The sequence below is a fragment of the Pelecanus crispus genome, chromosome 6, assembly GCF_030463565.1.
Source record: "Pelecanus crispus isolate bPelCri1 chromosome 6, bPelCri1.pri, whole genome shotgun sequence".
In the NCBI taxonomy this organism is placed as follows: domain Eukaryota; kingdom Metazoa; phylum Chordata; class Aves; order Pelecaniformes; family Pelecanidae; genus Pelecanus; species Pelecanus crispus.
In genome coordinates this window covers 46,517,434-46,544,814 of record NC_134648.1, presented here as the reverse complement: position 1 = coordinate 46,544,814, position 27,381 = coordinate 46,517,434, and the positions used below count along the sequence as shown (strand labels likewise).

Sequence of the window (27,381 nt, the reverse complement as noted above, 5' to 3'; positions counted from 1 at the left end):
TACTTAAGAATAACTAGACAAAAATGTCCTTGGTTGCAGTATTCCATATACTAGCCACTTAGAAGTTCTATCTTTTGTCACTTCTAAACTAGCTAGATACTAGAAACAGCTTTAAAGAAAGCAATCCAGTTCTTGTTAGTTCTAGTGAATTTCTTCTGTCAATAATACACTATATTTTTTCTGCAACTTCCCTTGTACTTTAAGTGGCTTTTCTGGAGAGTTTTATAATACATTTTTACTAAAACTTTTATAATACTTTATTTATGAAGGAACTATCATTTTCACATCTTAAACTTTTACCTTCAGTTACTGAAATCACCTATTTTTCTTTACCCATCTGCATCATTCTTGGCCAATTAACCTCTAAGCACAAATGGTCTTTGCCCAAAGTTGATTTGACTTGAGACATCCGACCTCAAATACTTAGGAACTAGCCCTGTCTCAGAAAATAGGCCTCATCAGAAAGACAGTTCAACATGATTGTGTTCCCAGTCTGAAGTTGCATGGTGCTTTGTGTGCCCTGCTGTGCCCTTGCTTTATAACAAAGGTAGAAAGCTGAAACACTCAGAGGCAGCTCACAGGCAAGCTGACAGAAGTATAAACACATCCAGAAAAACAGGGCTGTGAATGAGGGTTGGATGTAGTCCAAATCCCTGTTTTGATGTAGTCTTCTTCTGGATAGTTCTTATATTTTCAAAGGGATATCAAATGTAATTAATATGGTAGTAGAGACCAAAAAGCCTTTTTTTTTTTTTTAAACAATTTCCTGAAGAACACAATCATTCAGGAAGACATTGCAAGAGGTCAGAAATTTTGACTAACTGTCAATAACAGGTTACTAGCTAGTATGAACAACAGAGTGCTCATGTGATGTTGAAAAAAAATTAATACCATACCTTTCTGAAGTCCTTTATTTGATGATAACAGACAGCTCTGTTATAATATGCCAAAATGCAGGTTTTGTTGAGGTCGATAGTTTTTGAAAGATCTTCAATTGCAGCTTTAAATGTCTGCAAATGAAAAGGCACTGTGTATAAATTGTAATTCAGGGCACCACGTATTCTTCCTCAAATAATAGCCTATTGTAAAATTTTATTTCATAGTTTTACATTTTGGTTCTTCATCAGCACTGGAAGGCATCCAACCATTTCACTATGTCCTCTACGGACTAGTTGCTGCAGCCCTTACTGCAGCAGGAGCACTTCTTCAGAAGCTCTATTTGTGCAAAGGCTGGGGAAACAAACATTCTTAGTGTTTTCTTACATCACATCCACATACTGCAATACATAATCAATCCTTAATTTTACTAGCTCACATTTTATATCTTAACCTAACATAGAAAGTATCTTTTGTGGAGTTTTAGTACTTCTGTCTGTCACTAGGTAAGAATCTATTCTGTGGAACTTAAGAGAAGAATAACCAAATAGATGCTCAGTAGCTTCTTCAACCCATCAATCATTTTCAGTTACATAGTACCACCGGAGAGTAACTTCAATGGGGAATGGAAAGTATAATAATCAAGTGGAATTCCTGGTTTCCATCAGCAACACTTTTATCATTATTTCACCATTCTAAAGTATCAAGTAAGATACATTAAATTTTAAGGGAGAACACGAAAGTACAACAATAAAGACAGTCCCACCTTATTTTGATACTTTAAAGTTCCTCGGTAAAAATAAGCTCGCACACTGTTAGGAAGAATTTTGATCGCCTCATTGCAATTCAGAATTGCCTTAGAGTATCTACCTTTACTTCCATAGTAAGCAGCACGACTCATATATGCCTGTAGGGATGAAGACAGAATGATGACATGGCAAAACCCAGCTTTGTTTAGCATTGTAAAACAAGGGTTAAATAGAAGATAGAAATTACAAGTTTATGAAAACTTACACCTTATGAAGTTTGTAATTTCTTTTAATACTTGCCACGCGCTTGTTGGTAGATTACAAGGCAATACACCCATAAATGCAAAATCTGTCAGTCTTTGAACCCATCCAAAAATGCCTCACAGAAACAAACTATCAGGAGTCTTTATATTACCTGGAAATGTGTTGGACAAAGGACAAGTGCTTGATTGAAATCTCGGATGCACTTAGCTTGTCTGAGCTGCATTCTACATAGCCCTCGCTGATAAAAAGCATCAGGGTAACGTGAATGTAGTCTGATAGCCATACTAAAAGCAGCACAGGCCTAAAAGGATGACATATCTGGGTTAAATATGGTCTGTTTGTTCAGCTGAAACCATAGGCTAACTATCAGATTCCTTTGTACAGGTAGGTATGACCTATTTTTGCAGTTGGAACTCACCATGTACCTGCATTGGGTTTTATCACTTATCACTTATCCACTTATCACTTATCCATTTACTGCTACTTAAAATTTTGTAATGTCTGACACCCTACCTAATGCAATCATAACCTCAAGGAGGCACAATCTAACTAATTTAATAGTCTCATTTCTTCAGTGAGACTACAAAATTTTAACCAAGCACATGGTCTTCTGTCTGTAAGAGCTGAAATAGTGAAGTTGTTTGTTCTAACAGACAATGGATTACACATGGCTAGTATGCAACTCCTTTAAAATCCATCCAGACAGTTTTTCCCTCTACATTGTACATTAGCTTACAAAGTCATGGGCTTTTCCAGGTTCTACAGCTGTAATGTCAGATGTACATCGACAGAGAATTCACCTTTTCCAATTGTCACGTATTACCACATTAGATATTTCAGACAATTTTGACAGCCTTCTTCCAAAAGAATATCACTTGACAAACAGGGTTGGAAGCAGACAAGGCAAGAGACTGTTCTCTTCTCCATGACATTCTGATATTTCAAATGTTTCTAGAGTCTGTCTTGAGCCTTTTAGCAAATCAACAACTGAAACATATTTATTAAAATATCAACATAGAAAACATTTGCATGAACTCACACTAGGCCTGCCACAAAACTCACTGATAGGCTTTCAGAAGTTTTCAACAAAGAAGTCTCTAATACAGTTAAAAGTATTGACTTTGTTGAAAGAAAGGAAATATATTTTTCTTAGGTAATGCAGTTTATTTCTTAAATATCACATGTAAGTGCCAAAGAGAACCAGCTAGGGGTGTTATGAGCTACAGTAGTATAAAAAACAGTTAACAAATTACAACCAAATCCATAACACAATAATCTAGGAATTCCCTTGTCCAAGTTTACTACCAATTCACTAAGCCACCGATACTCCTACATGAGTGTTGTATGTCTATACAATCTGTGGAGACACTGATAAACAGATGAGAAATTCATGTGGTTTTTATTCCATCAGAATGGCAATTAGTAACATACATTTTAAAAAAATCACAACATTAGCACTGGAATAATGACTCACAAACTTGCAAGACAGTCTAATGTATGTCATGAATTCAAAAGAAAATTGCTAAAGGCAGTGGAGGCTGTTTAAAATACTGAAATTATTCGCTCAGTTATCATAGTTGTTGTTTACAAACAGTGAAGTGAAAGGCTAATATATTCTACATAATTAATACCAACCCGTAATAAACTTTTTTGCTCTATGTAACACAGGCCTGTGAGATAACACATTTCTGCAGCCTCAAATGTTTTAGGCAGGATTTTTGCTGAGGTTGTCAGGAGCCTCATAGCTTTTCTAAAACTTCTCACAGCATCCTGCAATACAGAGTATATGAATAGTTGTAAAGCACTTAACTGAAAATGTGCAAGATTTGTTAGACATTTTAAACTATTTTTAAATGTTTTTTTTCTTAGTCTTTCTTTGGAACATCATGGTAAAAATTACTAGTCTAGTGTTCCTTGATGTTGCTGGAGTTAGACACACTCTTGATCTCTGAATGGTTCATATTAATAACTGATTAGAAAAACAGAGAAATATTCCTGAGTTTTATTTATATATGACAAACTAGCTAATGTACATGATCTAGAAATAACGTACAGTTCATTTATACTGTTATTTGGGTACATAGTTAATTATAATTATTTATTAATTTTACTTATATTTATTTCCTCGGGAAGAAAAGGTATACCTTTAGATGGAGTCTGATGATAATGCAGTACTTGCTACAGGTTTCTTTATGTAAATAATGACAAACTATTTATTCCATAGACAACTTATTGAATTTAATAACTATTAAGAAATATATTGAAAGGATAATCCTGTATAGGCATTGAAGGAACTTAAGTGACTAGCCTCTCAGAATCTCACCATGTCTCATAGATCTAGGCAATAATTTATGCATATTTAATAATGCTTTGGTTTAAAGGAGGGTGTACAGATAACAACCAAAAATTAAGAACAGTTCAACATAAGCCATTCCTCAGCCTTTGAGGATTATAAAGGGACCACAGCTGAAAGTTTCAATAACAATAAGAGTAAAAGAATTATAGCATTTTTTTCTTAAGTGAATCTTTCAAGCTGAAGAAGTATTTGTTTAGAACAATCAGTTGAAATACCAGTGCCCATAGGGCTGTCTGCAAATACTACACCTGCCTCCCTAAGTTGTCAAGGTAGTAGAAGTTTTAAACAGGTCTGCATTTACTGCTATTTAAAAATCATTTTTTCCTATCCCTACATTCAAAAATACTCTTATTTTAAGAGGAAAAAGAACTGTAGATACCTGAACTCACTCACATATAATTCTAAAAGCACAGCTGATTCTCAGGGCACTATAGCCTGAGGTCTGATCATTTTCCAATATTGAGAGTATTGTGTCATTCCTCTCCAGAAGAAGTGGCAATGCAAGTCCTCACCCCTGGGTGAAGCACTCTGAGAAATTAGGGAATTACTCTAATACACATCCTCTTAACCATGACAACTGAAATGGTTTGGAGTGTACTAATGATCACCATCTTTGACTTAGCATTCTATCAAAGACAGCAGAACTAGTAATGTCCCATTATGGTTTGAGACAAATAAAACACCCAAGCTTAATAAAAAAAGCTGAATGAGCTGAATCAAGAGGTTTTATCTGGTACAAGCCCAGGGAGCAGGAGTATAATTTTTGCAAAGTGCACACCTTTTCACTTAAAGAGAACCTGCAAACACAAGACTAAAAGGAAACAGAAAGACTGTGCATTTCAAACACAGAAATAGATAGGTAGATTCAAGGTCTTATGAGTCTACCTGTTGCATTCTGCTATTGTGTTTAGGGAAAAAGGACTCTGTACATTTTGTATAAACAAATAGGACTGTACAAAAACAAACAGCTAATCCATACTGCCAATTTCAACAATTCTGCAGGCCTCAAATATTGGCTAACTGCACAACTCAGAGGAGTGACGGTATTTGTTAAAACCTATGACATATGAATATTAACAAAGTTGAGAAAATACCTGTAACTATATATTATATATTCAGTTCACATACATGAATTAAACTTTGGTACTGCATTTTATTAGACAAAAAATGCTAGACATGCTTCTGTATTATTGTATTTCAAAAGAAGCAATATTATGACATGTAATGGACTTCAATCTACATAATTGTATCTTTTACTTGATCATCTTAAATGTTTTAAAACTAATATTGCCTAATTTATGCTGAACTATTAGTGCCACTTGTTGAAAATTCTTACTCAGGTCTTCTTATAATTTAAACAATGAGGTACTCTGACGGTTTATTTATATACTAGCACATTTCACAAAATATTAAAAAAATACTGAAAGAAAAACATTGTTTTGCTTGGCATATATATAATGTAAATTTTTCTAACCTTAGTTTTCTTGGCTTTCATTTGTATTTTTCCTAAAATAACAAACATTGAAGGCTCAGGTTGAGTTGCAGTAGCTTCACGTAAGCACTCTATGGCCTTACTGTGATTTTGACAAAATGACTGAATGAGTGCTTGCTGAACAGGCTGAGACGTAAAGGATTCTGGAAGGAAACCACCATGAAAAACAATAATCTCTTTTACTTCAACTTATATGTTTTCCAGTATAAAATACCTGTAAATGATGTGCAAACTTTAAAATGCTATTAAAATATTTGGAGTATCAAAGCTTGTTTTAACACCAATAAAAATATGAATGTAAACTAAATTCCTACAAAAGCCTGAAGTTGAACAGTTATTTATCAATGAGTGTAGTTTGATTGCTAAACATCTGCAAATATTTACCTTCCTCTCCCCACATCTATGAAGGCTTTGCTCAGCAGAAGTATCACCATATACCTGCTTTGTTTTTATATTCTTGTGCCCTGTGTATCTACTCTTGGTCACTACCAGAGACTGGAAATTAGTCTCATACAGTATGGCTATTCATATGGATTCACCAAGAGATTCAGGACGCACTGAACACTGCCATTTTATACCCAGCACATAACAAGGTACTACTATACTGAAATACTTTTTCTGTTCAAACGCATTGAAAAGGTTCAGTTCTAAAGCTATTTGATATTTTCTTAGGAAAGACTGCACAGAAGTGCAGAACAGAATCTTTACTCAATACTTCTTTAAAGCAGAAATCACCAATATTGAAAGGTAGAAATAAAAAACAACAAGAACTCAAAAGATAAAAGGAAAGGTAAAGGAAATTCTGAAATCACAGGTGATAGTACAGGCAATAGTGTACACCATTATTAACTTTAAAGGCTTCAGGCATGCAAACAAAATACTCTAGATAATAAGTTCCTATATTTTAGCTGATCCATGGTAACTAACCTATTTACATGCTTGAACTTAATTTTTTTGAACAATTTCTTGGTTACAGACTGTTGCCATGGTTCACAACTATCTAGGAAAATTCATGGAAATTCACGTTACCTTCATCCATTTCTGCAAGCTGGTGAATGCATAAACCTGCCAGCTCATATTTCTTCAACTCCATTAAATACTGTCCCCTGTAATTAAATATTTGTTGGATGTAATTAGTAACACTATTTCCAGGCATTTCTTTCAAAGTGCAAATACTAGCAAAATATGTTTTCATTAGTATAAAAAGAGAAAAAGGAAAAATAATGCCTTCTAATAAAAACATCCAAATTTTTTCATTTTTTTTAACAGAAATATCTGTTGAATTTTTAATTTTTTCTCTCGCATCACAATACCAAGAAATTATATGCTTACCTCTCTTCAGATTGTAGGAGTTACAAAAATACATTTTTTTGGATTCCACAGATAGTAATCCTTGTAATGTCAAGAACTGCAACAATAATTTTAATAATACTGTTTCTAAAATCCACCACAGACTGATAGCTGACAGATACACTCTGTTTTCAAGGACAATTTTTTGCCTCTTCAGATATCAGCATCAATATAAGAGGTCATGCTAGCCAAACCACACTCGGAGAGACAAGCTGAGCAAACCCATTCTTAAAATTGGGAAAATATAGTATTATTGACTGGAACATAGTAACTAATTCTCCTAATACACCTGAAGAATAATATGCTAGCATTTCCTCCTTAGTTCTTACTCCTTAGTTCTTATAGCTTTTCAGGGGAGGAAACAGCTTGGGAAACAGATGGGGAAGAAGAATAGTCCAGATCTAAATTGGCCTGGATTCAATTCTTCACATTCTTTGCATTATATGGATTCTGCATACAAATCAGTGAAGGACCCATCCACTTGGGGAAAACATTTAAAATTATTAATTTTTTAAAAGTTCAGACTTGCTTTTTTGTCATGGCACCTATTTACTTCTTTTTCCCCAGAAACTATATGTACCTCAAAGAGCAGAATCCTGCACATGAAACAAGATTCCTCCCTCCAAGGCAGCAGTTACAATAGTTGGGTGACACTATGCAGATAAAGTTCTTCAGGTCTGAAAATGCTATGAAATTACTACATTTTTTTAAACCCATTCACAGCAGGTTTCAAAGAACACAAGGGTATCTACCAACAGCATTCCAAAACTGCCAAAAATTTTTTTAAAAATTGAATTTTTTTAAAAGTGAGATAGCTGTGAAGTTCTCGACTAATCACTTTCCTACCTTAATATGCGAAGTTGTGATTTATTTGGATAAAGATGAATGGCCCGGTTTATATCCTTCACAGCACTTGGTAAATTATGAATCTGTAATTTATAAAAGAAAAAACCAGCAATTTAATTGCTAATATGAACACAATTTGGAGACACAATTATTATTTCTGTAAATGTGGTTCTGTACAATCTAATGCCCGCATGGTAACAACTCACAAGGCACATATGTCCTCTGTAAAGGAGCTCAGCATGTTTTTAACAAAGTCTGAAACATTTACTCTACACATTTCCATACTCTCCCACAGGGCAGATCCAAACTCCAGACAGTTTCTTTACTTTTCCAAAATCCAAAGAAGAGTCTGGACTACTGAGAAGGAGGTTAGGTCATGAGATCCACATGCACATATGTCCTGATGAATCTTCACTGCTGTAATAAATTTGCATTTATTTTTCAAGTGTCTGAGCATGTGGTCCCATTCAGTGTGCTTCAGATACTGACAAGAAAGAAGATCATTACAGTGAAGATCCCAAGAACTGATTCATCCAGCTGGGATAGCTGCTAACTCAAACTCTCATTAAAGAACATAATTGATGGAACGCATGTACTGAGCTTTATTTTACTGCTTTACATTGAAATTAAAAAAAAAAGCCCCCAAAAATCGCCCCAAAACACAGCAACAACAACAAACTACAAAAGCAACTTGAGCATTAGTGGATGATCTCCCATGTAAACTATCAGGCACAAATTCTCAAAGACAGTATCAAAAAAAAAAAAAAAAAGAATATCATCAATCCACTTAGATGGACTCTGAGTTAAAAGCTATTTCCTTTAGTTGTGGAAGAAAATGAACAGTGTAAGCAATTTCTCAAAACATTTTGAAAACAAACTAAGCACTGTGAGAACAGTTGTTTGCATTCTGCCAATGAAATCTACAGAAATTAGATCACACTGAAGACTCCATTTCTTGTACTTCTGCAAGGGTTTCAAAAAACCAACTGCCAGCAGAAACTATTCTCAAATGCTATGTAGAAGTAGAATACATTCTGTTTCACAGTAAATGAAAATGTTTTTACTCCCATTTATGGGGAAGAAAATTTGAGATTCCTGAAAAATTAGTATTCTCAAGAAAATTCTGTTCAGAAAACACTGTATTTCAAAATGTGGGGGGTTTATATTTAAAAAATACATATTTTTAAAAAATATTTTCTTAAATATATTTGAAAAAATTAATTAAAGCTCAGATTAGATGTACACTCATGTAGAAAAGATAAAATTACACTTGAAATATTTTGTGTCATTGTATTACACACCAACAATATTTTACAATTGCAATGTATGTAATTCTATTATGGTGACAAGGACTACTTGAAATGTATAGCTATAAGCAGGTTCTAATATCTATATGACACCAAGGCATAAGTATTAAAATACTCACAATAACCATAAATGTAAAGCTATATTAAGTGGCAAACAAAAGCAAAAGGAATGTATTACCTTATGATATGCTTGCGCCCTGCATACATAGGATCGAACATTGAGAGGATCAATTTCAATGGCATTAGTAAACTGTCGAATAGCTTCATAGTATTGATCGAGATGCAACAGCAGTATCAAACCAATATTTAGGTAAGCAAAGATGACAGAGCTAAAAACAGATTTTTTTTTCCTTTTGTTATTGCATGAAATATGTCATTGTATTCACCACAACTTATACAGGCTTCATCTACTTTTATGACATTTACCACACATCTATTTTGTGATCACACTGAGTTAAAGAATTGTAATTGCCTGCAGAGGAGATAGCTCATTAAAAAACACCATTTCAGTAACTTGTGATGTTTGGCTGCACACTAGAGGCTCGCTGATCACCAAAACCAGCACTCCAAATGTGAATTGTGAAGAAATGATGACAAGTCTTGGTCATAGAAGCTGGACTAGAAATAGAGCTAGCTGGTAATTTTGTATATACTGAATACACTGAGAAATACCAAATTCTTCAACACTAAAAACACATTCTAGTTTTAAAAGACTGACAAACCTTACACATTTCCCATCTAGCCTGCTCCCTTATTTTCTGTCACTTCACTTGGCTAGCTGCTAGGGAGACCTGGGTTTCTAAGATCTGGAATATCTTGTGCAGACCACTCTTACAGGCTGTTTCTAGGCAAAGTTCAAGACTTCCTATAGCAGAGCCAAGACGAAGGAAGAGCTGAGGGGATCTTTAGGCCTGCCACAGTTTGGAATGGAAGCCTTTGCTCAAGACAGGACTGTTGAGGTTGCCCGAGGCTGAACAAGAACTCAATACCTTTAGAGTAAGGTAATTAATGCAGCTAACTGGTATAGGAGGTTTGTTGCATATTGTAAGACCATTTGCATGGCAGGGCTGCTACAGATATAATCTGTTTCTCGAGTATTTTTAGGTGGTAGGAAGAAACGCAGTTCAGAGAAACCACATCAGCTTCAGTCACCAACTATCAAGGACCACAAACAGCATTTTCTTTTTATTATTTTATTTCAGGGACACCTTTTACTGGCTTTTGCTAAAGAAAACATTGTGGCATTTTCTTTTTGGGGCAAAAAAAAAAAAGTTTGATTCTCTATCTGCATTGTGGGCAGATTCCCTCCCAAAAGACTAATGAAATTATTATGGCATGAGTAGTGAACTTTAATTAGTATTTCAGTTTCATCTTTTGTCTGCCAAACCTGAATAATTTATTTGCCAAGTTGCCATGTAAGGCAAAATAAAATTTAATTTTGAAATACATTAATGATTATTTTTATTAGACTATACTAAATGAGGCAAAAGATACTAAAAGAAGACATTTTTTTTTTGTGTGGTTTAATTCCAGTCTATTTGCTGAATAACAGTTCTGATTCTACCTTCCTTTATTAGTACTTTTATGTCCCCAGGTAATCAGAATACAAACAACATATATTAAAATTCTCAAGTCCAATCACCTGTCCAAAGCTAGGACACTTTCAAAGTCACAGATTGCAAGTGACCATTGACACTGTTCTGAGTAAACAATCCCACGATGAAGGAAAGAACAGAAATTTTCCTGACTGTCATTGATGAGTACTGTGGGAGAGGGAGAGTAAAAATCAACTGATCAGATATTCACGTATATTTCAGTTATTCCATGCAACTTATTTGCACATTACTTTTTACTCCATTTTTCTTAGTTTTATAAAATATCACAGATAAACTATAACATAACATGTTAGTTTATAACAGAAACTGTTCATTGTGGCACAAAATACCTTCAAGACATATTTATAATTGGCAGTTACACCCACTCGAATTGTTAAAAGGGAAGCAGAAAAGCTTAGGAAGCAGAGACAAAACAACTGAAGAAAAACAAGCAGCAAGAGTCAAAGTCTAATAGCAAACTTAACAGAAATGAAAAGAAGCAAGTTATTACCAAACACTGAACAACAGCCATACATTTCAATATTTGCAACATGAGAAATCTGTGTTATATTACAGTATAGTAATTAGTGGTGAATGGTCATTCCTCTTTTTAAGGAGAAACATACACACCATTAAAAGAAACAGACAATACCAGAAACACTGAAATCCTGCACAGCTCTTTTTGGATCAATCTGTCGTAGTATGCAACCTCTATAGTAGAATGCTAACCAACAAGACGGGTCTAGATGAACCGCTGCTGCTAAGTCTTGTATTGCATCTCTATACTGCTGCTGCTTAGCATATGCTCTTCCTCGATACAGCCTAATAAGGAAGAAAGTTTCTCTTTAAATATAATTTCCCTTAGAAAATTATACCTACAGAATGAAGTCATAGTGTGAAGCTATTATTTATAATATTAACAGATTGAGTCAGCTTAATATCAAGAGTTCTTCCATTTTGTCATGCAACCTTGAAGTAATTATTCAGGATAAGAAACATTGAAAAATAGAATAAATATTAAAATTTATTTCTGAATTTAATAAAGCAAGTCTGAAGGAACGAAGTCCAGTAATCTATAGTGTATAGGCAGATCACTGCACTTGCATAAATCAAGTTCAATATAACAGAACCCGGTATCAGCTTTGGGCATCACGGAGTTGAATGCAACTCTCTCCAACCTCCATAGTCTATTGGTGCAGCAGTTTCTGTATGGGAAATACCAGATTTTGTTAAATCTGATTTAAAAGAAAAAAAAACTGCCCTCATTACTATTAAAGCTTTCTGAAAACATCCATTCTATTCTTCAATATTTCTTTCAAACAGACAAGTTTACAAAATCAGATCCTACTATTTTACACTATTCCTCCCTCAAATTTAGGAAGCTAGCAATATATTTAAACAAGATAAACCACAAGCACAGGTGAAAAAGTGTGAACAGACAGCAACAGCTCTAAAATTACTTTATCAATGCAAAATGTAATATATAAAATATATTTTTGTATTACTGAAGATAGCTTTCACTTATTAAGCCGGTCTTATGCCACATCCCGCTTCTGCACAGTTATCATGCAAAATACGTACTATTCCTTTTTCAATCTAACACAGTAAGATTGTTCCTCAAGAATTTAAATCACATGCTTAACTCTACACAAACACAAGGCACTGATACTAATTGTACTCACTAGGACTATTCACAGAGTCCACACATCAACATGTAAGCCTCAATGAGCTAGTGGATTTCAGGAAGACAAATGCAGCTTTATGTTGCTTCAAGATTTTATTTCAAAGTCAGAGTTTTAAGGAGCATCTGTAAATTACTTTAGCAGCACAGGAACCTAATGTCATAAGAAAGTTTTGCAGAATTCTGTGATTCCCTATGATGAAGATGATGACTGACAGGTAGAAGATACACACAGGGGAATCCTTCCCTAGCCATTTCTATTCAGTTTGGATGGGAATCAGTTCCAGAATAAAACATCTTAACCTCGGTGTCTATTTGTAGATGTCTACAACATATGTTAGGTGTCTGACTTGAAGTGAAAGCAATTCAGTTCATCCAAAAATATACACTTACTGACTGTTTAGCTGAACAACTCTCCATGCTTTATAGAAGAGTCTATATTCAGTCTACCTAGAGCCTACTAACTGTATGGATTAGTCTCTTTGGTGAAAATGGCTGCTCAGACACCTACATCCCATGGATACAGACAGCTGACACCTAAATTCAGGTATTATAATCTGGTATTGAATATCTGCTTTTATTTTTATTTTACATCTATTTTCATGAATCCAGAATAGAGTATGAAAAGAATGTAAAATCTTTGCAGGAATGATATTAAAAAGAAGTCACATGTTCTAGTAGGGAAATCATAATTTTTTTTTTCAGTCTTTCTAAGTCAAACCTCAAAATCATCGTTATAATTCAAAAATAAAGATACTTCTCATTCATAATTCAATTTTTTTATAGAAAACATTAATTCAGCATAATGCTAAAACTAGAAGTGTCAAGGCAACCAAAGGGAATTAGGCATAGAACTATGTAATTGTTAAGGACATTCTTCACTTTGAGCATGTATTTAAATCCAGCTCTTTAGAGCAAAGCACATATGCACATGCTGAAGTCCAACTGACTCTATATTTGCATTACTCCAGTGGGATCTGAGCGCATGGTTCTGTGCTTAGCTAAATTAAGGTCTAGGGACTAATCCAAAGTCATTAAAGCAATACAAAGATTCCCCAATAATAGAAGTCTTATTCTATTCCTATTAGACACCTCTTTGGAAATGCAATTGCTTTATTATTATTATTTAATGCATATTCAGTCTTTTACATATTAATATTATTTTAATAACCTACTTAAAATTCAAATACTTTTGTCAAACTATACATTTTACCTCGCCTGAGCATTGCTGGGGTCTTCCTTGATCACAGCTGCAAAATCCTGAATAGCGGTAGTCAAATCTGAACAGTCAAAGAAATGTATTCCATGTTTCATAAGAGCATCTGTTCTTTTTGGGTTATACTGAAAACACTATAATGAAAAAAATAAAGTAGTACATGATGTTATTCCTCATTCTTATTATTTCTAATGATTAAAAGTCTCAACCAAGCATAAAAATAATATATTCTTTTATTCTCATATTTTCTTTTTTATTCCATTGTCCTTTAATGTCTACTGTCCTTTCCACTAACTGTAAAGTGAAATAAAGAAGTAGCGATGCAAGCTTATTAGTGGCTGGTAATTTGTAGACCTTCAATAATTTATTGAATTAGCCGGCAACAGTAACAGAAGTTACTTATTTATTTCCATAGCACTGATTTTTTTAAAACATCATTTATTTGAAAGGATGTCTGTTCTCCAAGCTACTTACCAGATATATCCAAAAACAGTTTACTTTATTAAAAGTTACACAAAGTTACTACGTTATTGCAACAATACAAAAAAGTGAACTTACTTTGCTGTAATCATCCATGGCCAATAACAATTGATTTTCCTCAAAATACAACTCAGCTCTCCTAAAATAAATGTCATCATCTGTAGGGCTGCATTGTATTGCAGAGCTATAATGGATGATTGCCAATGTATTATCACCTTGCTTCCTGTAAATTTCAGCCATTGACAGGTATGTATCTGAAACAACCATCCAAAATACAAAAGGCACTATTTAGCAGCCCAAAACAAGAAGTCACCTCCTTACAGGGTAATTAACATAAGCAGTAAAAACAGAACAGTGGATTATACAAAAGGTTGGGAAGTCCTGCTTTAACCTGAGCAACAGAACTCAGAAGTTTAGAGCTATAGCTGTGTGCTCAATCATGGAGCCCATGCAGCTGTGAACTGATAGCTCTTGCTGGATTCACAGGCACTAAAACTCTTTGCTCTCTGTAGAGCTCTCTAGAAATGGCCCATCAAGCCATTTAGTGTAGACCTGTTGATCACAAATATTAAGACATTTAGTTTAAATGGGCCCACACAATATTTACCCCACGGTATTGGGTCTGGTCAGGATAGAGTTAACTTTCTTTATAACCACCTGTATGGTGCTGTGTTTTGGATTTGTGGCTAAAACAGCAATGAGTACACAACAATGTCTTAGCTCTTGCTGAAAAATGCTTACACAGTATGAAGGCTTTTTATTTTTTTTTTTTTCCCCAACTCTGCCCTCTCCACAGTGAGTAGGCTGGGGGTGGGCAAGAAGTTGGGTGGACACACAGCCGGGACAGCTGACTTAAGTAGGTCAAAGTGATATTCCGTACCATATAACACCATGCTTAGCAACAAAAAAAAAAATAAGGGTAGAGGGAGAAGGCAGGGGGTGGCCTTCCAAGTCCATGTCCAATTAAAATTTCCTTTGCTGCAAACTGTGAGCTTTCCTTCCTGTTTTGCTGTGCATCTCGCAGAAGAGTTTGACTCTGTCTTCTCTGCTACCACCCATTATGTAGCTGAGAACAGATTTCTCTCTCAGCCTCTCCAGGCTAAGGAACTCATCTCCCTCAGCCTTCCGTTATACAACTTAGGCTCCAGTCCCTTGACCATCTTACTGGCTTTCCAATGGGCTCTCTCCAGCTTGTCTCTCTCATACCAGTGGTTCCAAAACTGGACAAAGTATTGGAAGTGCAGCATCACAACCTGGCAGAGAGGAATCACCTTCCCTGACCTGCAGGGTCTGCTCTGTCAACCAGATGGTAACTTTCCCTTTTAAGCTGCTCTTTCCCAGCTTAAAGGATATGGCAGAACAGGGCTGACTGAAGCACAATAGCATACCGACTCCATTACAGGACTGTTATCAGCTTTCCTCATCAAATTAATGGATACAATTTCCATCAATCCTCCTTTTTTCTCTTTTTTTTTAATTTTTTAAAAATGCACTAAAATTAAGTACTTATTTTTGCCTTAGAAACTGAACTTCTGTCCCAAGCCTTTGAAGATTCAAGTCTGCTTATAATCTTTTTATAATATGGATAAAACAACAGACGTAAGGTTAAATACATACAAAAATATTTGCAGAACTACGGCCAAAGGCAACTAGAGAAAAACACTATGAAAAATTAACTGTTAACTTACACTTCAATATATACTTACCTGCTTTGGGCTTGCTCCTTTTAGTTATAAAATTCAGGTCATCCAAAGCAGCAGAAATTCTGTCTTGAAAGAGGTAAATCAAATGTCTATGCCAGTAAGCATTAAGCAGTAGTGGTTCTAAGCTTATAGCCTATAAATAAAATAAGTAAATAACTTACATTGCAGAAGGAACTTCTCAAATGTGCTAACAATAGTACACAGGAAATGAGAAATTTTTTGCACTGAAATTATTTTTTTAAGACAGTTCCTAGACTGACAAACTTTTATTTAACCTAAAAATCTGAAAAATTTGACTAATGTCACTTGTTTATTTAAAAGTATCATGTACTTGCACATATGCAGAATCAGAGTCCAAGCTACCAGAATATTCGGCACAAAATATTAATCATCTAGGATATTACCACATTTGATGTTTTCTTTAAAATAGTTATCTGAACTATTTCTAAAAGTCAGAACTCTTCTATTTGGAAGTAAGAAATAATTAACCTGTCCCTGTGAAAAAGGAATCAGCTTTTCAAACCATGCTGTTAGGATTCCCATAGAAAGTACTTAACATTCCCTAACAAAAATCACTTGACAGATATTATCAATCAAATAAGGTATTTTACATATGTTATTTATGCATATGACACACATTTTTAAAAGCCACATGGAAATAAATATAGAGACTGATAGAAATCTGAGACTGTTCTGCTACAAGAGTAATTCTCAAATTTTGGTCTATAAACTATTTCTAGGATCCATAAACTACATAGAAATTGTGTTCATATATCTTAAAGAGAAAAGTCAATAACATTTTCACTAAAATATGCAATAGCAATGGCAAGCAATTTTGACAGCTGATATTGTCCCATTGGTCAATTAACCACTTTGTCAGGGTGTGGAATTTTTAGCCTTTCAGATCCTTGACAGTCTGCTTCTAAAGTCTGGGGTGACTAAAAAAGACACAAGATAATCATTGAGTTTATATGAATATGGTTGATTTTCTGTTCAGATAATTTATGAAGTTTGGAAGGTAACAGAATCATAGAATGATAGAATTGTTTAGGTTGGAAAAGACCTTTAAGATCATCCAGTCCAACCATTAACCTAACATTACCAAGTCCACCACTAAACCAATTAAGGGTAGAGCAGCAATTTCATGTTTCCTGGCTTGGTGGCTGGATTATTTATAATGAAAGTAAAAACTAGGAATCAATAAGATTGGAAAAGACCTCTAAGATCATCAGTCCAATCATCAACCTAACACCACCATGCCTACTAAACCATGTCCCAGAGTACCACATCTACCCATTTTTTTAACATTTCCAGGGATGGTGACTCCACCACCTCTCTGGGCAGCCTGTTCCAATGCTTGACTACCCTTTCCGTGAAGAAATTTTTCCTAATACCCAATCTAAATCTCCCTTGGCACAGCTTGAGCACATTTCCTCTCATCCTATTGCTAACTACTTGGGAGAAGAGACCAACACCCACCTCACTACAACCTCCTTTCAGGTAGTTGTAGAGAGTGATAAGGTCTCCCCTCAGCCTCCTCTTCTCCAGACTAAACAACCCCAGTTCCCTCAGACGCTCCTCATAAGACCTGTGCTCCAGACCCTTCACCAGCTTTATTGCCCTGAATATGTACAAATTGCAGGTGCATAAAATAGGTACCTATGTCCCATTAAAAATAAAAAAATATAGATTTATCCCCAAGAGAAGCATTAACAGAAATGGTGTTATAAACAGAAATTTCACCCTAAGACAACACACATTTTGGGAGAGGCAAAATCTAGAATAGAGTAAATAGAGAATAGAGAGTAAAATCTGAAGGGCGGCTCTCACTGCAGGACACACTGGGAGCCTCCTTAAAATTTATTGTGGCTTGAGACTGTTTATCTGAAAGGAATGTGGAAACCAACATGAAGCCAAGCTTCTTTTTTCACTTCTCTGCACATTCCCAAATATTCCAACCGACTGTGTTTTGCATCTTAGCAAAAGAAATGCTATTTACGTTATTTAAAGGTGCCTGTTAGGATTCTTTTCAGGGACACTGGCAGATTGGTGGTGTTCTACTCCCAAAGAGCAGTATCAACTCAAAAGATCTGGTTCAATCTTGCATTATCAAGCACTCCAGTACAAGGATCATGAGCCCCAAAGCAGCTGCTGAGGATTGCTTCTCCGAACACCATGCTGTGTTAAAAGCCGAGATATTGGTTAAGGAAAGAAGGACATCTTTTGCTGTACGATGTTATGTATAGGATGAAGTACTCTGGGGTCCCAACCCAGTTATGACTAGCTGTGTGTAATATAGATGTTAAATAACAATGAAAATACCATACCAAAAGTACAACACATGACTTCTCTACCCACAAACATACAGAACTATACCATTACTTAAAGAATGCCTTTGAAAGCTTTTACAGCTTCCACGTTTAAATTATGGACTTTAAAAATATTCTTTTCATTTCTGTTTTTTCAGCATTTTTTTTATTCTGTTTTGGTTGGTTCTTTCTGTCTGTGCAGGGTCTTGGGCAGAAGTAATGGCAGGTGTGTAGCACTATACAGGGAACTGAAAAGTGTTGAAAAATAAACATACATAGAAAAACACTAGTATTATTGTATAAAATCTTAGTGTCAAATGATAGTTTAATTATAAACAGGAAATACATGACTTTTCAATTGATTTGCCTACTGTGCTTTTGCAGAATTAAAAATATATTTGTCAGCTTTGCCAGCAGCAAAACTTGAAGCAAAAGACTTTCTGTCCTTTCTGTCTATCCTATCTCCAACTCCATTTAGGAGTGTTGTATCCTGAGAAAGGGTCTCCAAAGAAACATTATGGTGCTTGCAGAACACTAGGGTAAAAAACCAGTTTGTTAAGAGCCTGCATCTTCATTCTTGTGGGACTAAACTTGGATCGTGCTGCCATACAAAGGTAAAAGGTGCCAGTGTTCAACCAGTTTATCAGCTCTCCTGCTTCTAGTTCTTCACCTGTTGAGGAACTCAGACACTCAGTTAAAAAAAAAAAAAGTGCTTGCTAGAAGTAAAACTTGGCATTAAACTTACTTTTTCCAAGTCATCCATAGCTGACTTTAACTTGCCTAACTTTCTTTGTATTGCTCCACGCCTGCAGTAGTAAAAAGCTGAAGGATGCTCTTCCTTTTCTATTAGCTCAGTCAGTCGTCTTACTTCTTTTTCTAAGTCTTCAATACTAACTGTTGCACCTTCAAGAAGAACAGGCTGCATTGAGTCAACTAGTTCTATTTGTAGATTTGCTTCTTGAGAGTCCACCATCTCAGTTCCTTTTAGTAATTCAGTATCCTTCTCCTCAGAAGCAGTCCCACTAGGAGGGAAAGTTTCATCAAACCAGCAGTTCCATATTCCACTGACCCACATGCGAACAGAAGTTTCTTTTGGAATTCCACCCCTCACTTCTGCAAACTTTTCAAAATCTAACAAACAAGGGATGCTGGGGCTCTGATATTGTTTGACTGCTGGAGACACCTTGATACTGAATTTGTCATGAATAGGAAGCCTTCCCAGAGACACAGACCTAAGGAAAAATATATTAAAATTAAGTGAAGGTTCTCAGTTATATTAACAATATCAAATTGCAATCTGCCAGTCAACAACTATTCAAAAACCTATTGTTATCTTTCTTGTTAATGATAATTTTTTTCACTTATCAGCCATTTATCAAAAACCATTATTGAAGCTGCAGGTAAGCAGAATTGTTCTGAATGCTTCACGTCCCCACAACATTCAGCACTTATTCACAGTTGCATGCTTATTTCCTCCAAAAGCTTCTAACCTGGGTTTACAAGGACAATGCTAAACCTAAGAAAGTACAATGTTTCAGAGTGGACAATTACCAGCCTGGCTAAATGATGATAAATCCTAGATGGGTGAATATATCAGTGATAGATCCCAATGATATTAGGAAGTAGCCATGAGAATATAAACAGAAGCAGCACCACCCAGAGGTGAAAACAAGCACTTGAATTTACAAGGACATTTCCAAAATGATAATCTGGGAAAATTCATAACTTCCAAGATGAGAAACTTCACAACTGTTCAATATCAACATCTGCTTTGAGTTGTCAAAGTGAAAGAAACAGAAGTCTAACAGAAACATTTAATCATTATCACAAACAATAGTAGCCTTGCTAAGGGAATAGAAGGGAATACCAGAAGAAAATACAGAGAAAATATTTTATACATGTATGTATTTGTAATACTATGTACCTAATATTTATCATATTTTATAAAATTAGATTTAAAAATAAATAAAAATGAAAAACTAGAATGAAAATTAAATTAAATTAAAAATGTAGCAGGCCCGTGCATGTATGACATGCAAAACAGTACAAAGATGAAATCCCCTTGGTTTAGCAAAACTGATATGAAAGCCTTACACAGCAAAGAATATACAGTACCCCTGTCTAAAACAAGACTTTGGAAAGAGGCCACCTTCTCCCTTAGTCACAGCTCACTATACCAGTATATCACACCATTTAAGTATCTTTGATTTTCTTAAGAATAAAACTACTGAAAGGTGCCTAAAAGCAGAAAAAAGGAGATGCTGAATGGGAAATTGGCCTGAAGGACCAGGCCTGAGCATCAGTGTAAGTACAATGCGGACACATATGACTGTACACAAAAATAGACAACATTTCAGGTTTTTTTGCAGGTCACACTTCAAGCATTAGTATTTAAGAAATATCAAAACACTAGCAAGAAGATTAATTTCATTTCTTTTTTTTTTTAATAATACTTTAATATTTTCTGAGGCACCCCATATATGAAGTATGTAAATAATAAACATTCACTAGAAAAATATTTAGAGCGCTAAATGAAAAAAAAGGTAAAAAGCAAACTACTTGTTTGATGTAATCTATGAAGTTCATGGTACAAAGGAGGTTAGTCCAGCCTAGCATTTTGGTTTCCCAAGGATTTAGAATTTCCCCCTTGTCTTTCAGAAGAAAGAAGTCTGACCATTTTAATCATGCATTTATACTTAGATAAAACTTTTTCTGTTGTTGCATTAAGCAATACCATTTCCATTTAAAGCGCAGTATATACTAAATGTCCTAAAGATACCCGAGCAGTACGTATTGTTTCTTGGAGTTAAAAATACATATTATTCCTAAATAACTAAACTATTACTTAATTTCAGAGCAATACTTAATACTAAAAAAGACAAAACCTGTAATCACATAATATGGCTACAGATTAAAATAAATTCTTTAAAAAGGCAATACACATTAATTAAAGAAAACCTTTTAAGAATCTTTGGGGGTTGACTTAATTTCTTAATCACGGCTTCTAATTTTCTAGGGTTTATTATTTTCTTCGATTTCTTTGTTTTCTTTCTTCTTGGGAAAACAGTGTATTTAATCCCAGCCTTTTGAGGTCGCTCCACAAGAACAATGTCATTCTCACTATCCTCTTGTCTGGTCAAAGTAGGCGGTTTTTCTACTGGTATGTCTGTCTGCATTGACTGAGGGTCATCACAGATTTGATTCAATAGATGCTTGGCAGGGGAGCTTTTCCCAATCTCTGTCTGAACCTCTGGTTCAGCTATCCGTTGCTTCATAACATTCAATTCTTTCATGCTGGTTTGGAAATTAGCTGACACATTTAACATAGTTTCATCTTTGAAAGCAGTCATCTCCAGAGCTGAGACTGATCTTTTAATCAAACTTGTCTGTTTAAAAAAAGGAAACTTAATTTATTCAGATGTTCATTTGAAATAAGATTTATATATCACATTTCCTTAGTTTTAATGGACTGGTTTTTATTTTATACAAAATTGTAAATTAAAAAAAAAATAGCAACATGGAGACCACACTGTTGAAAAGAAAAGTATTTAATGGGAAAAAAGATCTACATACCTCAGGATATGTGTCAAAGCAAAAAGATGAGACATTAATTCAAAGTTATTTGAAGGTCATAAAGGGCTAAAACCAATCTAAAAAGTATCACAAGAAAATTGAATTAAAAACCCCCAGCCCTGGTAGGAAAGTTAAATTTTTAAATCAAAAATGTATGCCACTGGTGGTGACATGAACTCAGAAGAAGAGACAGAAGGATTATGTTTCGAAGTACAATTGTATTATATCGAAACACAGTTAATATCTGAATGGAATTATGCATCCTCATACTTTGTGCCCCCATCCCTGAATTGCCTGACAAAATCAAACCAAAAGAATAATTGTTATCCTCTGGTGTTTAATTGTTTTTAATTATTAAGCAAGTACTATTTGCAATAACAAATGTATTGCTTCTCAGTCTTTTTGTTAATTCCAGTTCACTAACTTGCACTATAACATTAGGCATAACATATCTTTGTCAAAGACATTAGAATGCAATTTCATGTCCACTGCCTGAAATTTACAGAGGGAAACACTTATTAGTAATAAATAAAATAAATGAAAAAAATAAATGAAGTACTGAATAATTTTGAAATTTTTTAAATTAGACTCAAAGCAGCACAGCACTTTTTCAATGCTTGGTTACAGACATCTGTTAAGAATCATTTAATTTATATATTTATTAGAAAGACACTGCATCAGCCTTTAGTTTATTTTAATAATAATTTAAAGCACACCATTTAAGTAATTAAATATCTTTCACTCTTTATTTGTGTCAATGCATTATACCCTGTGAAGTTTTGAAAAGATTAAAAAAAAAAAATCTCAATGTCACAAGTGTGCCACTTTTCCTTAGGGAAATTATTTTATTTATCATTGCATACAAACTGCTGCCATGCTTCACGTCCGTCTTTAAAATAACATGGTCACAACATTTTAAGCAGGTCTTTATGGACTATATAGGAGTTTTAAATAAATAAATACTCCTCAAATCCTTACGCAAAATCAAATTTGTTAATAAAATATTACTTGTATAATGCTATCAAGGTCATCTTTGCACAACAGTAAAATTCGCATGGTTTGTTGCTGCTTTCTGTGTTTTGTGAAACAGCTAACATCACGTCAATAGCCATAAGAGCACATAGCACTTTATAGATCGGAAACTTGACAACATTGATGCCCTGATGTGTCTGAAATCCAAGGATCTGATACTGCAAATCTTTACTCAGAAATGTTCCACTCATTTCAGGTTAGCTAGAGTACAGGCTACTCACACTTATCTCTATCAAAATGCCTGTAAAGTTAACAGGAGTTCACACTGCAGAGCTGTGTTCTCCTACTTAATGTAACCAATCCACTTGAAAAAGACCTTTGAGACACTCGCTTTTGCATCTAATAGGAAAATATTAAGTTCAGTTTAGTAGAAGAATTTCTTCCACAAAATCACAGTTCAGGAACAAATACGAGTAAATATAAAATAATACCTCTGAGCTCCCACTGTCAGAAAAATCGGGCAAGGATTGGCACCTTCGCAGTAAACTTTTTGTCTATATATGAAACAAAAAACAAAGTAAGTCTGAATTAGTCTGAGCCTAATATCAATAGAGCTTTCAGATACATTCTGCTTTTAAAAGCAGAGACTGCCAAAAATAGAGTTAATGTCCAAAGAAATCTGTGTTTTCACCAAAAAAAAAAAAAAAAGCCACCTGTGCCAGAGTGAAGGACTGCATTTGTCTGGATTTCTAGATGTCTTAAACCCATTCCACTGCTAGATGTCCAAAAATCTGAGACACATTCAACGTACTCATATGGATTAATGCTAAAGAGCAAACACAGTCACTGGACATACTCTATATATGTGCTGTATGTAGATGCTCCAATCTCAGAACAGACTGTGAATATCCCATACTGTGGATCACCTAATGAATTTACTGTGTGTATGGAGATGTCTTTCCAATGAACTTGTTTTAAGCTGGACACTTCTCAAAAGTGTCATATTGACTCCATATTAAATGACATCAGTCACATACAGATTCTTATCTTGGGAATCCCAGACAAAAAAATAGCCACATAACATCACCACAACAATAATTTCCAATGAGAATATTACTTCTTCCTGAGAATCTGCATGTGCTTCATCTGTTATTAATTGTTGTTGTTGACCTACTTGTACCATAGTAACAGTATTCTTTTTCAGTAAGAGACATTCCCAATAGGTCCATAAGTAAACATAGAATAAAATATAATACTGTAGTAACTGCAGACTTTATTACTTCCAATTATTATATCTAATGGCCCAGTCAACCTGTAGGCAAAGGACTACCAGCATTTTTCATCTCTGTTGGACAATTCCAAATCAGTTTATAGTTCCATATACAGCTGTAACATCTTTGTGCCTGAAGTCAAACATGATACAAAATCCCAAATAGTTTTCAGCCAAACACAAAATAACTATTTTAAGTTGCTGCTGCCAGAGGATATAGATGTGCAAAGCTGATTGCAGAATTCTCCCTTTTTGACATACTAAATAATATTTTCCTCATTATTTCTAGCCAGCTCCTGCAAGAAACGTTCAAACCAGCAAGTGATCCTTTATCATAATTGAGTTTATCTTTTTGTTCCACTTCCATGTCATCTTCAAGTCACATACTCTTGAATGACATATTCTCTGATAGCCACAGTCACTATTAAAAAAGCTTCTTTCAAGGACAAAAGCAAGTGTGTCTTGCCCAGCATGTTTGTCCTTCAAATAGGAAACACATTATCCAACAGATCTTAACTGCTCTAGTCCAGACTTGCAGATGGAGCCCTAAATTTTAATATAAATAGTGCCTCCAAACACTAAGTTATACCTGGGAGCTCAGCTGCATTAATAATATGCTAATATTATTAATAGTTAATATGCTAATTATAATACTTTGCCCATTTCTGGCTGCAAACACACCCACTCATGCATTAGTTTTCCTCTGTTCCAGCTGAGGTCTCAGCAACATCACCAGCCAGTTCCAAAGTTTCCACTGTGTTTTAGCTACTGGAACACTCGGTTGTACCTCAGATTCTCTGGTAGAGAAATATTTTCAGCTTACTTCCCACAGGAAGATTTGGGTAAGCTTTTACCCACTTCTACCTCTTGGATCTTTTGACTAGAAATAGCTAACCCTATGTAAACACATATAACTGAACACTGTCATTAGGCAGTTCAGGTTCTCTGTGGAGCCCACAGCTCTCATTTCCTACATTGCCTCCATGAACTAGATCAACCATGTTCGAGATAGTCAGGATACTGTCCTGGTTTCGGCTGGGATAGAGTTAATTTTCTTCCTAGTAGCTGGCATAGTGCTGTGGTTTGGATTTAGTAGGAGAAGAATGTTGATAACACGCTGATGTTTTTAGTTGTTGCTGAGTACTGCTTATGCTAGTCAAGGACTTTTTCAGCTTCCCATGCTCTGCCAGGCGCACAAGAAACTGGGAGGGGGCACAGCCAGAATAGTTGATCCAAACTGACCAAAGGGCTATTCCATACCACATGACGTCATGCTCGGTATATAAATTGGGGGGGGTTGGCCGGGGAGCAGCGATCGCTGCTTGGGAACTGTCTGGGTATCGGTCGGCGGGTGGTGAGCAATTGCATTGTGCATCACTTGCTTCGTATATCATTATGATACTGTTACTATTATCATTACTATTTTACTTTATTTCAATTATTAAACTGTTCTTATCTCAACCCAGGAGTGTTTCTCACTCTTACTCCTCCGATTCTCTCCCCCATCCCATCAGGGTAGGGGGAGTGAGCGAGCGGCTGCATGGTGCTTAGTTGCTGGCTGGGGCTAAACCACAACAGTCATATTACTCAAAACCTGTTATTTATAACGTAAGTCTTCCCCTAAATCATCACCTCATGCCATAATGCAAAATAAGAAGCATCTTTAAAACATGCAATGACTCTTTCCAAGCACAGTCTCAAGTTTCAAAAAGTCAGATTTAGCATTTTCTATCAAAAAATGAACAAATATCTAACAAAATTGTTTCTAGAAGTCAACTATATAGAAATATTTTGTCTTATGACTAGATCTTCAAACTATGAATTGTTTTGCTAATCTTAATTTTTACATATTTTAAATTTTTAAAAAATTGTACCGTAATACACACCAGTCCATAATCAAAGAAATCATTATTATCTTGCTCAGCTTCTAACTCTTCTTCATGATTAGTGAAAAAGTCTTCAAATACAACATCCTCAATAACATTGCCCTGAAATATTAATATTTGAATATGTACAATACTATTATTTTAGTCAGCTATAGAAAACATAGTGACAGATAAATAAATAAACTCTATAACATATTTGAGCTAAAGATTTATGACGACCGAGACCAACACCACAGAAGCCATTTATCCTAGGCTTCCGATGGAGCACATTCTTTAATGTGATCAGGAATTACATGGTGCAAAAGGGGCAGAGACCTGAGGAAACTGATTATTGCTACCTGATTCTCTAAAGTTTTTATCTTTAGCTTTGGTAATTTATGTCAGGTCACAGTAGTCCATATAGTAACAAGAACACAGCACTCAATTTGGTCAGAGTAAGGCTAGGAGATGGGGAACTATGTCAGGTTTATTCCTGCTATCAATTAATCCATGCGTAAGTGTGCTTCATCTCTTGCACAGGAGAGTGAACTGGTCATGAAATGCTAGTTTATCTGTAACCTTTGCCATATGAAGGTGCAGAGTGCTACAAATAAGGGCATACAATAGGCATGAACAGCTCATCTCTCACAATAATGTAATCATATGGAGATTATACATTCAAAACATTTCAAAACTCAGAAACATTGGCACTTTCTAAAATGGACTTTGTTAAATATATGAAATATTTTATTAAGTTTTAATAGAAATCACTGCCAGCATAGCGTTGCAGAAGAAAAACTATGCAAAAGTAGCTTTCAGCATAAATGTAAAGACATTAAGCAAGATAATATAATAGCAAGTGGTAATTAAGAGTAATTACTACCAGAAACTTTATGACAGTAGAAAACTAAACAATACTATTCAATACATATTATTACAAATTGTACAATGACTTATATACTGTGCTTACAATATACAGAACTATTGATAAGATAGTATAACTATTACAGTTAATAAATGTAGTGTTAGAAAAAGACGTATATTTCTGCAAAAGATGGGAACACTAAAAATACATTTAAAATATTTACCTCAAACATAGGAAATAAAATTTCTTGTAATGAAGAAATTGGAGCAGAGAATTTTGGTGGAGCTGGAGCCCAAAACATTTTTAAAGCTTCTGGATAAATGCAAACCTTCAAAACCAACACAATTCCATTATCAACTAACATAACCCCAGTTTATAAATGTCTGTACTGAATCTGAATTATTAGGTGATAAAATGCTGTTTTCTGCTAAACATGATTTTGTCAAAAACAACCCCACCAAATACAATAGAATCCTGATATAGGGTTCCACAGCCTGAATGAACTACCTACTTTGCTCTTTTAGTGGTTTTGTTTGTTATTAATTAGCACATTAGCATATTTTATTACTTCAGAGAAGGAATTAAGAACCGAGACATGAAGTTTCAGAACAA

At 34.9% G+C, this 27,381-nt stretch overlaps 1 protein-coding gene across 1 annotated transcript in view; it reads right to left on the bottom strand.

The window, feature by feature from the left end:
• Positions 1-27,381, bottom strand: part of TTC6 (tetratricopeptide repeat domain 6) — a 69,664-nt gene that overhangs the window by 16,269 nt on the left and 26,014 nt on the right. The window contains exons 6-22 of the mRNA XM_075713044.1: positions 25,914-26,027; positions 23,261-23,323; positions 21,183-21,610; positions 18,970-19,456; positions 15,919-16,048; positions 14,291-14,466; positions 13,730-13,866; positions 11,488-11,657; positions 10,883-11,003; positions 9,419-9,569; positions 7,934-8,016; positions 6,767-6,843; positions 5,720-5,880; positions 3,525-3,659; positions 2,041-2,190; positions 1,643-1,783; positions 897-1,010 (exon numbers count right to left, since the gene is read on the bottom strand). Of these exons, the coding sequence (XP_075569159.1) occupies positions 897-1,010; positions 1,643-1,783; positions 2,041-2,190; positions 3,525-3,659; positions 5,720-5,880; positions 6,767-6,843; positions 7,934-8,016; positions 9,419-9,569; positions 10,883-11,003; positions 11,488-11,657; positions 13,730-13,866; positions 14,291-14,466; positions 15,919-16,048; positions 18,970-19,456; positions 21,183-21,610; positions 23,261-23,323; positions 25,914-26,027 (2,838 nt within the window). The remainder of the gene's footprint in view (positions 1-896; positions 1,011-1,642; positions 1,784-2,040; positions 2,191-3,524; positions 3,660-5,719; positions 5,881-6,766; positions 6,844-7,933; positions 8,017-9,418; positions 9,570-10,882; positions 11,004-11,487; positions 11,658-13,729; positions 13,867-14,290; positions 14,467-15,918; positions 16,049-18,969; positions 19,457-21,182; positions 21,611-23,260; positions 23,324-25,913; positions 26,028-27,381) is intronic.